The following is a 14774-nucleotide window of genomic DNA, read 5'->3' on the forward strand; positions in this document are numbered from 1 at the left end:
TTGGCCTTTCCGATGGGGTGAGGTAAAAAGGCCGATGGTTGGCAATGTTTTCTCTTTTTTACGCCTTTAATACATTTTTTTATTTCGTACCATTTCCAATGCCATTCCGGAACTGATAAGGGACTTCTGGAGTGTAACTCTGCGAGCAAAAGGCACCTGTCTGTGAGAACTTGTACGATCGAGTGTACAAACTGAAGTAGATCGTTATATTCCTTTATTGAACCGCTAAGTATATGATTACATTTTACTTCTATAACTCTATAACACTTCCTTGTTGTTCGAATAATGTCCCACGAACAGGATTGTGTCTATGGACAGCTTTTTAATGATAAAAATGAACGGTTGATCCACCCGGAACTGTGTATTTCGGATGCGGAATTTGGTACCGACGGCTGTTGGAAAACAAATTGGTAAACAAATTAGTGAAATTCTACGATACCAAGACTCGCGTCCCCAGACACAACTTACACGTGACGGCTGCCGCTTCGGTCCCGCTTTCGTCAACCTGAATGAAAGTGCTCTGCTTCAGTGCGCCCAGCATCGATTTGTGGCTTTGGAACACCGAGAATCCTTCCCGATCGAACAGCGTCTCGTGGCCCATGCGCGACAACACATCCCGTGCGTCATGACTCTCCGTAATGGTGAACTTTGGCAGCCACAGATCCACCATCTTGGGCATAGCCGAGGACTCCAGCTCGTCCAGCAGATCGGCTGCGAGCCGTTCAAACAGCTCCTCAAAAGTTCCGTCCCGGTGTGGCGAAAGGATCCACATGGTAAGATCGCTCTCCTCACTGTACGGTAACTGCACCGCATGGAACTTGGGCTGCGCATAGTGCAACACCTCCAGCGAGACACTCATCATATCCACCACGGCCGGGCCGTTGCGAAAGCGAAACGTTTCCCGGACGGTACGGTCCATGTCGAACTTTTGGGCCCAGTTGGCGCGCATCTGCATCGCGTTCAGCAGCATCAGCTCCGCATTAACGTCAACGTCCGATTCGGCCAGATAGTTACGGATGCGTCCGTCGGTGACTCGAGCTGCCCACTCGTTAACGTCCTCCACGACCGCTCGGCGATCGGTAAACCGTACCGTGCGGGGCTGCACGTGGAAGATCGTTCGTGTCGCCTCCTCCAGCTCCTGGGAAAGCTGACCCTCCGTTTGCAGTAAAGCGAACGATACGTTCAGAAACGGACTCTGCTCCAGATCGTTCACCAATTGCTCAGCATTCGCACGGGCGTTGGCCGTGTCCGGTGGCAGATAGAAGGCACGCTGTACGGCTTCCCGTGTGCTATCGTCCGTCACCTGATACAGGGCGGAGAATGCAAGCCGGACGGCTACCGGCGATACGACCAAGTTGCCGGAAGCGTTGTACGACTGCTTGAAGTACTGTAGCGAAAAGTCCGCATCGCCAAAGCTCAGATCGGGGCCAGTAGCGGCGACCGCTGCTCCCAGTAACAGTACAAAACTGACCACCAGCTTCATAGTGGTCCGAAAGGTCACAAATGTCGTTCCAAAACGCGGGAACTCTATCACAATGCTGGGAATCCTATCCACTAGCGGCGTATGGCTTCCTCACGTCTATATACAATGAACGTGGATTTGCTCTGTTTCGCTAGACAACATTGGACGACCCCCAAAGTGCCTGCAGGCAAAATCAAAAACTTCCGTGTGTTGCCCAGATTGATGGTGATATCTTTCCAAAGCGGTTGGATCATCCCGTTTCTTGCAACCAAAAACCTGTTTTACCACTTTCCGGGCGAGTTCTTGCGAGTCTCATCCGAAGCTTCAAGAACAGTGCATTCCTTTCAGGTGTGTGCTTCGGGGAATCAACAGAACACACTCACATATTCTTATGGCTGCTACTCCAAAGTCGGTCTGAAGATGTGGGCAGTAAATAAACATAAGAAGCTATTCAATCAACCGTGGAATCTGTGCTTCATTTCAAAACCAGAGGACACAAAGAGACTCTAATGGAATATTGGAATATTGGTTGTATTAGTGTTGGGGCACATTACTGATATAACGCAACGCATTTCGAAAGATGTCCGTCGTCTTGCAACGGCAACGAAACATAATGATGTTTGCCGGCGTATCTCCAACGGAAATCGATAATCAGCACACGTGCGTAAATATGAACACGTGTCTCAATTGTCTAGATAAAAGGGCTCAGTCCACCACCATCACCCACGAAGCGGCTTCCCTGCTCGCATTAGCGGACGCATTTGGAAGGAGTTGAGTTACATCGATGTGCTCTTGCCAAGGGTTCGGGGCTAGACGCGGTTTCCGATTATAAGTCCGCCTGTTTCCCAGCTTTCCCACACGGAGCGCAAAACCTCCCAGCAGGCAACCGATCCCGTGCATCCCGCGTGCATTGGGAAATACACACACACACACGCACACTAACCCACAGGAGGATTCCCACAGGAACGTTTGCAGCTGCACGAATTTCGCATCGCTTCGAAACGTGGGAATTGAGTGACGCTGTCCGGGACGGGAAATGGCATAATAGTAAACAATGCAACAAAAACAACTGTATAAAACCAATGAAGAAGCTTCCTGTTCTTTTCGTACGGAGAGATGTTTTTTTTTACAAATCACCCAATATTAAAAATATAAAACGTTAAAATATCTATTAAAATGTTCGTATTAAATGCCTAGATGATATAATTATTCTTTAGGAGAATATAAACCATTTGCGGCAGTTGGAAATATAAAAATGATAAAACATGAGATTCCCCTACATTTAGAATCGTGAGTTCAAGACCCACGGTTCAGTTGATGATGGTTTATTTTTAACACCCTTAAGTACTCTGAAAATGAAGTAAGTACAGTTCCCTGTGGTACAACCGGTGATTTCTTTAATCAAATTGAATTGCTCCGTAAGTGTAATTGTTCTATTTTTAATTGTTTATCACGTAAAACAGGCAAAAGAATCGTTGCTACAGAAGAATCATTTGTAACCGTTGAATATCATCTCAGCAAAAAGATTGTCTCCCGGTAGGTTCCACCGAGATTTGAACTCGGATCGCAGGATTCAGAGTCCTGAGTGCTAACCGTTACACCATGGAACCCTCTTACCCAGGCGCCGCTAACTACCCAACATTAACACCACTGCCAACAGTCCGGTCGCCTTTTGGTTGCACCTTACCCACAGGTACCCACACTAATTTCGGTCACTCTGTCGAGAGAACGCTCCAAGGGAGGCATCTTGTTAAGCCACGACTCTCTTCCCCAAATTGATGCTGTGAATCACTGCGTGGGGTGTGAATCGAAAATAAACGGAACAAACCAGGAATGCAGTTTAACAATGCACACCATCGGGCGATGCACGGTTGCACCTAGCTTTTGTTGCCCAGAAAGAAACGCACGCATGCCGTAATAGAGAGAGAGAGAGAGAGAGAGGACAAAGATATTCAACTTGTTACGGTCTCCTCCGGGTGCCGTACTATCTCGTGTAAAACTTTCGACACTTATTGACCTCGAATTAAGTTTTACCTTTTACTTATTTTGCCTTACCCACAGCAGCATAACTACAAACCAATGCAATGGGGTAAAAAAACGCACGCAAAAGGCACGTTATGTTCGGGTTTCTTTTTCCCACTTTCAAGTCGTCCGAGCGATTCAGTAGAGCGATGGCAGTAGATCGAATTTAAAAGATAATTGGTGACGGAACTTTTTTTTTCCCTCTTCATTCATGTCCATGGGAAGCTACTTGAGCCATTATTGCTCTCATAGTCGCACCAATCCTTGCCTCTTTATTCCTCTCCCCATCGGGGCGTTAATATGTAGTCTTCCGTTACCAGCGAAGCATTGTTACCAGCAGCATAAATGCTTCCATCGCATGTTTCATGCTGCTCGCACGCACACACGTACAGCTGTGCACAAGAGCATTGGGAACCGAAAGGCCAAGCATGAAACAGACCCGCCGTGCGTAACAGGAACGGCACGATGCGATGCTGCCACGGTACAGAGCGAGCCAATGCATATTGCGGACGGTAGTTCCTGCCCATGGAACTGCTGGAGAAAAACCCATCATGCGTAGATGCAGTTCTCCCAGGTCTCGCACGAACCAGAGACTGTTTTACAGTTGTGTCTTCTCTGATCTCTTCTCCGGAACGCACGCGAGCAGCGGTCGTGTCCACGTCCGTCCGTCGTTGTACGAATCGATTTTTAACTGTGGGCGCAGCCATCTTACAGTGGCAAAACGAGTGTTCACGTCGTCATCTGCAACTGCAACAGTGTTTTTCGACTGATCGATAGTGTTTTTTTGCCTAAATAGTGGACAGAAACAAAACAAATCATCCACACACGTACGTTATTATTCCCTCAAGTCCGCTTCAAGTGACGATCAGTGGCGTAAGTTTGTGGAGGACAAAACTTTGGTGCTTCAGTGAAAATCGTGCATAAATATGAAAGCCATCACTACGATGTGTACAAAGAATGGGGGTGCTTCCCTGCCGGCAGTTACGAGTGGTCGTGTGCAGCGTCACCGTGATGGTGAAAACGACGAAATTAAGCTTTACCTCTCGAAGCTCCGAGAGCTCGTACCGTTTATGCCAAAAAACCGCAAACTGACCAAACTCGAGGTGATCCAGAACGTAATCGATTACATCTGTGAGCTTCAGAATGCACTTGATTCACATCCTGCCGTCAATGGGTTTGACTCGCTGGCAGTTCTCCAGCATCAGCAGCAGCAGCAGCACCAGCAGCAACAGCAGCAGCAAGTAGGATATGTACCCGACTCAATTGAACCCATCCCGGCGCCAGCATCCAGACAACCACTGGCCACCATCTTGAGCAGTACGAGCAACGTTTCCGGATCGCATCTGAACGCTCTAGGCGATGGATTACAACAGCCTTGGTAGGTGTTTATTTGTTTCCCCCCAAAAATGTTAGGCCCCAGCAGCTTGAGAAGTGGAGACTGTTAGAAATTTAAAACCATTGCCCTTCCCATGTATTACGATTGCGCCCTTCCGTACGGTCAGATTAAAAATGTACTGCCCGTTGGATGTTTCATTTCCCAACGATAAACATTTTTACATTTCCACTAATTAAATCTGCTTTTCTTGAACAGATGGCAAATGGCAGCTGTCACCCAACTACCCACGGTACATCACCGAAGGGCCATTTACGCTAACGGAGGGCAGCGCTCTGCCGCACGAACTTGTCCCAAATTGGCTTACAACATCTGTGATATTACGTCGATATGGTCGCACGAGGATGCCTCACCGGGCACGAGGACAACTGCGCGTGATTGAATGGTCTAGCGTGCCCCCGTCTTCTGGACATCTCTCATCATAATGGTGCTGCGAGTTGCTGGAGAACTTTCTGCGGATTGATGCTACGCAGATCGATGGATCTGTGAAAAACCGGAGAAAAACAACAGTGTTTTGCCAGGGCTTCGTTTCCGGCCATGATCTCAGGGTGTTCCGATCCTAGTTGCAGCTGATTTCGGGGGCAAAAGACACACTGCGGTCACTCATTTTCGTGGATCAACTGTTTGTGTCTGTGTCCGTTACGGCAGTGTTATACATTGTTCACGGTACAAATCCCACCAGCTGCAATACTCCACGATCTGGAGCGCTAATTTGGTTGATGAATGTGTATTTAAAAATAAATAACGTAATTAACACCACCTGAGCAAACTGTTTACCGTGTCTGTCTTACCCGTTGAGTGTTCTGTCGCTGCTCTATTGTGAACCTGATCACCCTCTTTAGGGGTTTTCGTTTCCTAAAACTATGAAATTGTATTGTATTATCAATACACAAGAAAGTGAATGATAGTATCGGTTGTAGTGGAACAACAGTTTTCATCTCTTCCCATTCGTTAAAATCTCCCGCAAATATGAGAACAACAAATGTCCCCTCCTTCCGTGCTCATGTGTTACTGCACGATCGGAAAGCCTCTACTAGGATGATATCTTTGATACTATTCGGAACAGAGATGCAGGGGTTTTGAGTTAACTTGAATGTGTTCCACTTTCTGGAACTCTGAAACGGATTAATTGCAAAACTGAATATATTCACACATTTTCATACTTTTACAAAGAAAGCTTTAAAATGAATCGATTCCAGTTACCAATTCTAGCTCAGGTTGAAAAGAATCTCTGTAAGCTTTATTTTAAAGTGTTTCTTTCCATTGATTCCATTTCACTGAAAAATGTCCGCACCAAACGTTGCTGTTCGATTTGTCCAGTTTATTAGTCTTGTTCTTTGACTCAATGTGTTTTTCTATTGTGGCGTATCAGTTAACAAGCGTGTATATTATTTTATGATATTCACATTTGTTTGCTGCGCCATCATCTCCCATTGTGTGGGACTTCATTGGTGAATTCATTCAACCCATCTAGCTTCCCTTATTCGCTTATTTTTACGCTACTTTCTCTATCTCTCTTTCTTCCTTCATACTCTCTCACCGATCAACTAGCGTGTGAAGTATGTTCGACACGATCTTCGATCCTGTTTCCGATTTTATCGATTGTGCTCAAACCCAGGACATACTGTAAGAAGGTGCTGCTCGTTTGCGCATTTATATATGCATGTATGTATATATATCTATATATATGTATGTATATGTTGTTTTTCCTACTCTACACTTTAACTGTGTCCGATGGGTATCTTCCATGTTTGCGATTTTTTTGTTTTGTTTTGTTTTGTTTTGTTTTTTTGAAGAACCCTACTATTGTATTACGTGTGTTTGATTCGTTTTTATGTGCTGTAGGGCTACGATACTCTATTTGTTCAATTTAAATGCGTTTCACTTGTCGTTGCGCTAGTGTCAGCACTTGCTGCAAACAGAAAATGCATCCCATATATATATATTCTATAGCTATGTTAGCTTGTGTCCAACTCCTTTGCATCTCCACTACTATGCGCTATCCTGAAATGTACGATGTTAATTGGTGTGTAAAGAGGTGAAAGTTGTTTAACGGTCCTACTAGTGTCCTCGGCAAACGCTATTTGTTTCTTTTTTTTTGTTTGTTTTCGTTTTCGTTTTGCTATACTTGCGCCTTTAATGCTTGGTGGATGTGTGGCTAGTGTAGTTCGTTGTGACGATCATACGCCAACGTTTGGATACCCACCATTTTTTGCATTTGCAAACAGAATTGACTAGAACTTTCCTGCTTTGCACAGGATGTTACTGATAAACGTGCCTTACAATTATAAATATAATTATTTCAAATCAGATTGTTTTCCGTTGGTGCTTTAGTTAAACAACGAAATCTGTGTTTGTTTTTCTTCAAAATAATGAGATCGGGAGATAGTAAATGAGAATTAGAGAGACAGAGAAATGAGTTGCGGGGAAAATGCAATTGAAAAACCAAGGACAGTGGTTAAACAGTTTAATTGAGTGGTTAACAAACGGAATGAGATGATGACAGGACCCAATAGGGACAGCAATCTATATATTGGTGTTGCTTGAAGACGTGTTTGCATATCGCAGTATTGTGCTTTTCCTATTTCATTCGGTTAATAGTAACAACGGTGGGATTCGAATAAAAGAGGGTTTTCTTCCATTCTTTTTGCATCCTAAATGCATACTAAATGCAGATATTGCAACAAGACACACTAAACAAAGGTAAAACGGTAAGTTGGGGAACATCTGTACCACTGCAAATCACGATGATAATAGATATAGATCCGTACGATAGATCCGGACCGTTTCATTGAAGTTTTATACAAGCAATTTAAGGTATAAGCATGGAATTGCCTAGCTTCAACAATATGGCACGAGAAGACTGTCAGAAAACATAAGCCATAGCTGATCGATACACACGGTTGGCCAAGGGTTCAGAACTGTTTAATGGAACAGTTTCAACCGTACCATGTGCCACTTCAATGCTACACTAACAAATATGATAAGAAACATGCAGTTGCAGAGCTAAAGAAAGAAAATGTTGCATCAATCGTTAAAAATAATGGGCTTCTGCGTTGTTTCATCTGTTCATCCCTTTTTTATGTTGTTGCAAAACTATTCATGTTTGATTTGTCCATTTTCTTCTTTGCATGAAGTTTTTCCTTGTTTTTTTTGTAATTTCTCTCAACATTAATCATCAGCGAATGAATAATAAATGCAAAAGGCGATTAATAGTTAGCTTTTATCAACTTGTGTTTATTTTTAAGATCTTCCTTATATAATTTCGAAAGCCATCACTTGATTTTGTATCGTGTACACGTGTGTGTTCTCGTGTGAGTGTTGTATTTAGTTTCTCATGTGGTTAGGTAGTGTAGGTTGCAGTTTATCCCTTATCTCTCCTTGCTTTTCGTCCTTAGCCTCGTCATGTGCCGACTAATTGTTCGTATTCGTATTTTATACACCATCGAAACGGAGAGGGTACGTGAAACCCCGTACCCGGCATTTGCACGTGTCAAAAGGGGAAACAGTTCCTGGACGAACGTAAAATTTGCGCAATTGCCTAACATTTTACCATCGCATAATCATTGATCAATAGCTTCTGAAAACAAATCCTGCCAACAACAGTACCTAGCAGTACGCCAGCAATACGTGTCACGCATCATATTAACAGCACACATAACATAATGGAGGTGAGCGATTTGACTAAAAAACCGCCAAACATATTGACTACTCTGTGTAGATTATTGTACAGCTTGCGGATTTGCGGTTCCTGAAGAGTGGTAATGACGACAGCGAAGGAGATAATGATATTCTGTGCTTGGTTTTGTTTGTTTTCTTTACGCATAACATTGTGTGGCGTGGCGTGTTTTGCGAGTGTTTTTGCTTGTTGTGAATGTGTCTGTTTCATATTCATAGTTTTCATAGCACTGAACGTCTAGTTACTGAAGAGAGGAGTTACTTTGCTCTCTTTTGTTTCTGTTTTACTTTCATTTAACTTCGCAATAACTTCAAAATGGACTTATGATTAAATGCAACAATTTACATGTTTTTTTTTTGTTTGTTTGTTTGTTTTGTTTTGTTTTGTTTTACGTCTTCTGCGCTATTCACTTGCTCGATCTTCCTTTTGTTTTGTATATGTTTCGTTTGCTTTTACGCTGTTTTCGAAATGTGTTGTCTTATTACTTTACATCGCTACTTTGTGTCTTTGTGTCCTATTCCGGTGTCCTGTTTCTTTTTACTTCCTTTTGCACATGGTTTTTGTACGCGTGAGGAAAATCTCTATGTGTGCGATGGTTCTCTCTGCACTGGAATGTGTACGTCTGTGGTATGTTTTGTTTGTTTGTTTTGTTTGTTTTGGAATTAATAGCATCGTTTGTTTGGTGTATGGATCTGATTGAGTTCATTTGTGTTTGCTGTAATAGCCGTTCCTTACGGACAGAACCATAATAGAATCAAGCGCATTTTTGCTCCTCCTACACTATTTCCCTTTCCATTTTATGGCTGCATTCATTTTACTCACTTGTTTTAATCAAGTATCAACATCAAGATTTCAAAGTAAAATCAATTGCTTGTATTTAGACAGTATGGAATGAACAACAAGTTTATTTGTCTAGGCGAAATGGGAATTTTTGAACTCAATGTATCTATCCTTGTATCACTGGTTCACTTGCTTCACGAGAACTTGTGTGATAAGTCGGTTTTGCGCCCGTGTTACGATGGCGGCTCTTGTGGCTCACATTCACTTTAGGGTTTCTGCCCTTTTTAACTCACTTTCAGTACAGTTTAAGCACGGGTCACATATTCAACAAGTTCGGAGAAAGTGTATTCTCTTTTGCATGGCATTTTTATAGCAAACGGCCAGCGCAGCGTAAACAATAGCTTGCACGGCGCATAGCAGCAGTAGCACTTAGCGTGTTTATATTATGCATTTTAACGTTTCCCACTTGCGATAAACTCAGCGATCGACGATCAGAGTGATCGCGTATGAACGAAATGGAAATTTTGTGCAACAGGTTTTGCGACGAAAATAATACCACATATTCCATCACCGTCCTCGCAATGCCTCGCAATGAACCAAACAACAGATTTGGACTGTCAGCATCAAAATGTCGCCGTTACAATTTCCTAGTGCACGTGTATAGTTCCTTTATCATCTGGGTCCGACTTGCTCTAGTTTGTCAGTCCCGTCCTTGTTCTCTCTGTCTCTTTTTTAGCGAATACTACTTCCTACACGAGCTCCATACACAAATATTTGCATTGAGTTGTTGCCTCACTTTTAATGTTGTTGATGCTTTCTTCTTGTTGTTTGTTGTTTTCGTTTTATTTCTTCTTTATCTCTCTAAATAAGATTGATTACTATCGTTTTTATTCCGTTTTTTTTTTGTACATCAGCGTACAGTTCTTGAGTCGCCCATTGTTGGTTTGTTAATTGATACAAGAGAAATAGAGAGAAAAATATATACTGTACAACAGGGTGCAGAATCTTCTTTAGCCAGTTGGTTCCCGTTTTTTCGGTTCGATATTTGTTAGAATTATCGCAAACCGGCACAATGATGCGTTTTGTTGACGTTTTGATCACTATTCCCAATTATTCGTTTGTTTTTTTTTGCGTTTCACTACAGCATTCCTTTCTGTTATGCGCTTTTGTTCGGACGTGCGTCTGTATAATATGGTTTGGAATTTATCGCGATTATCATGCATCAACTTCTTCTTGTCCGATTTCCAACTGTGGTGGCCTCGTGTCTAATCTTACCTTAGGTAATATGCTGCTGTGTAAGAGTTGTGTGAGAGTCAGGTGGTCGATCTTTTCATCTGATACGTTGTGACAATTGTTATTCATTTCACGCCCTAGCTGCTGCCTCAATGTTACTCCGTCTCCTTTTCTCGTTCGGCTTTCATCAAATGATGATCGACGCTTCTTCTGTAGGTATATGTATATATATATATATAGTTTGCATTAAATAACTATTTAAGTGAATAGGCTATATTTTTGTGTTTTTCGCATTTTCGTTTTTAAGATGCTATGTGTACTTTCCTTATGATAATAACTATCAGCCAGCAAACTTATCTTTTTTTTTTGTCAGACATACATCCGCTTGCCGCATGCTGCGCTGAATCTTTCAACCTTTTTATTGCAGACAGGTAATCCTGCGGAGACACTGGTGTGCTGGTCTGAGTTCTGCAACATGCTACTAGTTTTGCCAATTCGGGTTCGAATTAATTCAAGAGATGCAACTCCAAATCTAGCGAACATTATACTAGCTGTCGCCTTAAAATTGTGTTTTGATTACTCTACATTGTTTTCCCACTGCTTCACCTGTGCTCCTGTGGCCATCTAAGTTATCTCACTGCAATGTAATGATTTTCACGTAAACGTTTGTTACTGTTTGCCTTTCCGACCATTGACTTGTAACGGACTTTTCTTTACCACTATACTACCGTTTATGCTCTCTTTTTCTTTCTTTTTTTTTCAAATACATTATTGTTTAACTAATTATTTGCTTAAATATTATGCCTTCCAATTCGTCCTAACTCACAAGTCTGATTACAGCGGTTTGTTTTCCATTTTTTTTTTTGGTTTTTGTTTATTTCGTTTGTTCCATTTCTGTACCATTTCACTATGGCCACACACTGTTCAGCCCTTTCAGTAATAGGTATAACAAATTATACAGAAAACAAAAATGTTAGATTAACCGAAACGCATCGTTTCAAACTCAACGCAAATTGTTCTACCATACTTTCATATTAGCAATGCAAAGTTGAAAAACAACTATCTAACGTCCATAAAGAGTAGCTGCTACACACCATACTTCAATGATCACGAACATAATTTTTTCTTTTGCTCCCATGCATGCTGCATAACAATTGACGTAACAGTATCGTTTTCCCTATCGTTTCGTGTTTTTTTTCTTCGATCATATCCACACTTGCCTTGCCAACGAGCAACTCTTCATGGCATAGAGTAAGCCTCATTCGATAGCCGCACGCCTGTAGACGAAGGCGTATCAAACGTGTCTAGTAGCTTCTGCTATTGTGAAACGTAAACCAAAAATCAACAGATACAACATTTAAGTACTGTGCAGTACGCTAGCAGCAAACGCATACGTTAAACACATGAAGTGGTAAAATGTAACATCACTACAGGGCTCTCGTCTACAAACAATGTGCAACATTTCCCAACCTGATTCCGACAATCATTCATGTAGTTTTGAAGAATTTGCAATGCTTCGCGTGACTAAAATGCAACTGCCAGTGTTTGTTAGCGTGTACATGAGTCCTTATCGCTTATGCATTGCGTATTGATGAAAGAGATGTAAATAGTTTGTTCTTTAGAGTTTGCATCATTGGGCAGTATTCAATTCTTATCTTCTGATTTCCATCTATCTGTACCGTTTGAAAACAATATGCTTACAAGCGCATTGTGTTGTGTTGTGCAAAACTAAGCAACGCAAAGGCGCGAGAGGTCTGCACGAAACAGTCATGCATTCCAAGAAAAATGCTTGCACGTAAAACTTTGACACTCTTAACCATTTTTACCCCCCCGCAGCCACAAGGGAAAACAAAACATAACTGCTAAACAACAACTCAGACCGTTTCTGGACGCTGCTTGGACGCGGCATCCCACGTAGTAAGATAGTAGTAGTATAGGATAAAAATTGACTATTCTCATGTGCACATGTCAAAAGTGATAGAGTGTTGTTATATCTGGAAGCGCATAATTGCACACAAAATGCACAGTTTGTTCTGGTGGATGAAACGAATGTCAACTATAAACGAATGCTGCCTGTCTGCCTACCTGCCTACCACACCCTGTCCCGGAAGTGATCACCCCCATTTCTCATCTTCGGTTGGGTGGAGACTCGTCAACTAAAGGGTGAAGATTTACCGCATTTAGCGATCACTCCGAGTTCGCCCTGGCGCGCACTGAATTGTCGGCGCATGTGTTCTGATTTCTGATTCTGTGTGTTAAGGATATCGTCGTGCAGGTTAACCTTTACCTTCACCTCACATCATGTACATATCGCGTGCCTGTATAGATTTATCGCCTACTCTAAAATATACTATTTGTTCTCTTAGGTAGTCCTTTTTTTGTATTTGTATCTTAGTGATTAGATTTTCTGCTCCACTCATCCTAATCAGTTTTACTCGATTTGGGGGTAAGTAGCAGTGTATATGTGTGTTGCGTGTACGTGTGTTTGTCGAGCGACCTTTATCGAATTAATTATTATCACACATTTTTCTTGAACAATTTACGTTAATGGCGTTCAATTGCTGTTTTCCCGACAGTTGTATTTTGTCTTAAGATCGAGAACAAAATAAACCGTGCCATTGCACCAGAGAGCTGAGCCGGGATATGCAAAGATACATACACATCGTTCTTCTAGCCTCACACTATACAGCCCCGGCCGTTACACACGCGATGATGCCATTCCCGACTGAACACGAAACCAAAACATCAAACTAACATTGGGATAATGTGTTTATCGCCCCTCTTTTCATCATCATGTAAAAGCATGAATACATTTCTGGCACCGAAATACGCGCGGATGGTTTTTTTGTTTGGTAGCTGGCCATTCTTCATGTACTTATCTACGTTCACATTTATTGCCATTGTCGTCATATTAAATGTATTCCATCTCCTTCCACCACATAATCTCGCCATGCTTGCAGAGAACCAATTTTGCACACCGTCGTACTCTTGATCTTAATTCTTGTGGTTTTAGCAATTGTTTAGCACGCTCGATCTTTCTCGTAACCTCGTAGATCGGCTTAATAATACACATTGTTTGATAAATGCCAGAACGTAAAATTAAAGATGCTGCACAGCGCAGCTCGAGGGCACTCGAATTGCTGCTTTCCGATGTAAATGCACGACAGATGGGATCCTTGGGCCGGATTTCTTGATATTACGATGCTCCATTGCTCAATCATTCTGGGAAGCAGAGAGAGGAGGGTCTACGTTACCATTTCAAGGCATGTCCGATGGATACGATTGACCAACAAGTTGTATCTTAATTGTCTTCTGATCAGATTGCTTCGCCGGTCAGTGTATTTCTGTAATGGTGTTTTTTATCATGTTGAACACGTATTATCGAGCTTTTACTTTTGGTTCTGGTGTCATGTTAGTAACGTTGTGTGGTCATTCACAAATAATTGCCCAGGGGCACGAGCAACCACTGCGGTACGACACCTGCAATAATTAGAAAGCCATTAGTGTGTTTGCCAAACTTTCGCTAAGCATTTGCGAAGCGATGCGGAATGTGACAGAGGAGCAGTAGTAGTATGTAGTGGTATGAGCATGATTTTATGTAATGCGGTGTTTGTGATTGTAACAGAATCAATATACTCACTTCAACGTAAATCGAAGGTTACATTAAATAACATAAATCCAAAAGGGTTTTTTTTCAATCCTATAAACCTATAGAGAACATCGATGTAACTCAATGAGCCTAGACGAGCCTTTGGTTTTTCGCTAATTTCAATAAATACATCCGAAAACAAAAATGACTTTAATTGTTAAAAATAATATTTACTCTCGTGATTGCGACAACTTTGTGTCCTCGAAATTGTTTTGTTGAAATTGAATTAACCAGTGTATTTTTGCACCTAATCCAGTTGTGCTCTGTCGAACAGCTTTATACCATCCACTTCGGTATGTGTTTCAAGTAGCAGTGTTTAATAATATGCAGCACAACCCGAATATGAATCTTCCATTTCGTCTTCACTTTAAGTGACACAATTCTGTGTTTACGTGTGTGTGTGTATGTCTTTTTTTAACACTTGCATTTTGTTTGTCCACAAAGCAAGGGGAACTTGCTTAGAAACCGAAGTAGCCTGTAATGGTTGATGCAACCACGATCAGTAGAATGCTGAGACATACCAGAATAATGATCTTCTTCTGCTCGATTCGAACGG

General features: G+C 42.1%; 3 protein-coding genes and 1 non-coding gene across 11 annotated transcripts in view; 1 reads left to right on the plus strand and 3 right to left on the minus strand.

The window, feature by feature from the left end:
- Window positions 1-165: 165 nt before the first annotated feature.
- On the minus strand, window positions 166-1735 carry LOC125767284 (serpin B10-like). Its single transcript, XM_049433710.1, has 2 exons — window positions 469-1735; window positions 166-392 (listed from the first exon to the last, which is right to left on the minus strand). Exons 1-2 carry the CDS (start codon window positions 1481-1483, stop codon window positions 259-261), a joined length of 1149 nt encoding a protein of 382 aa, XP_049289667.1. The 5' UTR covers window positions 1484-1735; the 3' UTR covers window positions 166-258.
- A 1265-nt stretch (window positions 1736-3000) lies between these two features.
- Window positions 3001-3072, minus strand: Trnaq-cug (transfer RNA glutamine (anticodon CUG)). Its single transcript has one exon. It is a non-coding gene; the product is annotated as a tRNA-Gln (tRNA).
- An 868-nt stretch (window positions 3073-3940) lies between these two features.
- LOC125767298 (protein extra-macrochaetae) lies at window positions 3941-5646 on the plus strand. The gene is made up of 2 exons (XM_049433738.1): window positions 3941-4862; window positions 5076-5646. Coding segments are annotated over exons 1-2 (453 nt in total). The 5' UTR covers window positions 3941-4410; the 3' UTR covers window positions 5077-5646.
- Window positions 5647-6177: 531 nt separating this feature from the next.
- Window positions 6178-14774, minus strand: part of LOC125767288 (syntaxin-1A) — a 31798-nt gene continuing 23201 nt past the window's right edge. For 4 of the 8 annotated variants that reach the window (XM_049433718.1, XM_049433719.1, XM_049433720.1 and 1 more), the window contains exons 9-10: window positions 14210-14757; window positions 6178-14049 (exon numbers count right to left, since the gene is read on the minus strand). In XM_049433718.1, the coding sequence (XP_049289675.1) occupies window positions 14677-14757 (81 nt within the window). In that variant the 3' untranslated portion in view covers window positions 6178-14049; window positions 14210-14676. The remainder of the gene's footprint in view (window positions 14050-14209; window positions 14758-14774) is intronic. The other 4 variants (XM_049433723.1, XM_049433724.1, XM_049433721.1 and 1 more) reach the window with 1 other exon arrangement.

Source organism: Anopheles funestus, chromosome 3RL (assembly GCF_943734845.2).
Source record: "Anopheles funestus chromosome 3RL, idAnoFuneDA-416_04, whole genome shotgun sequence".
Lineage (NCBI taxonomy): Eukaryota > Metazoa > Arthropoda > Insecta > Diptera > Culicidae > Anopheles > Anopheles funestus.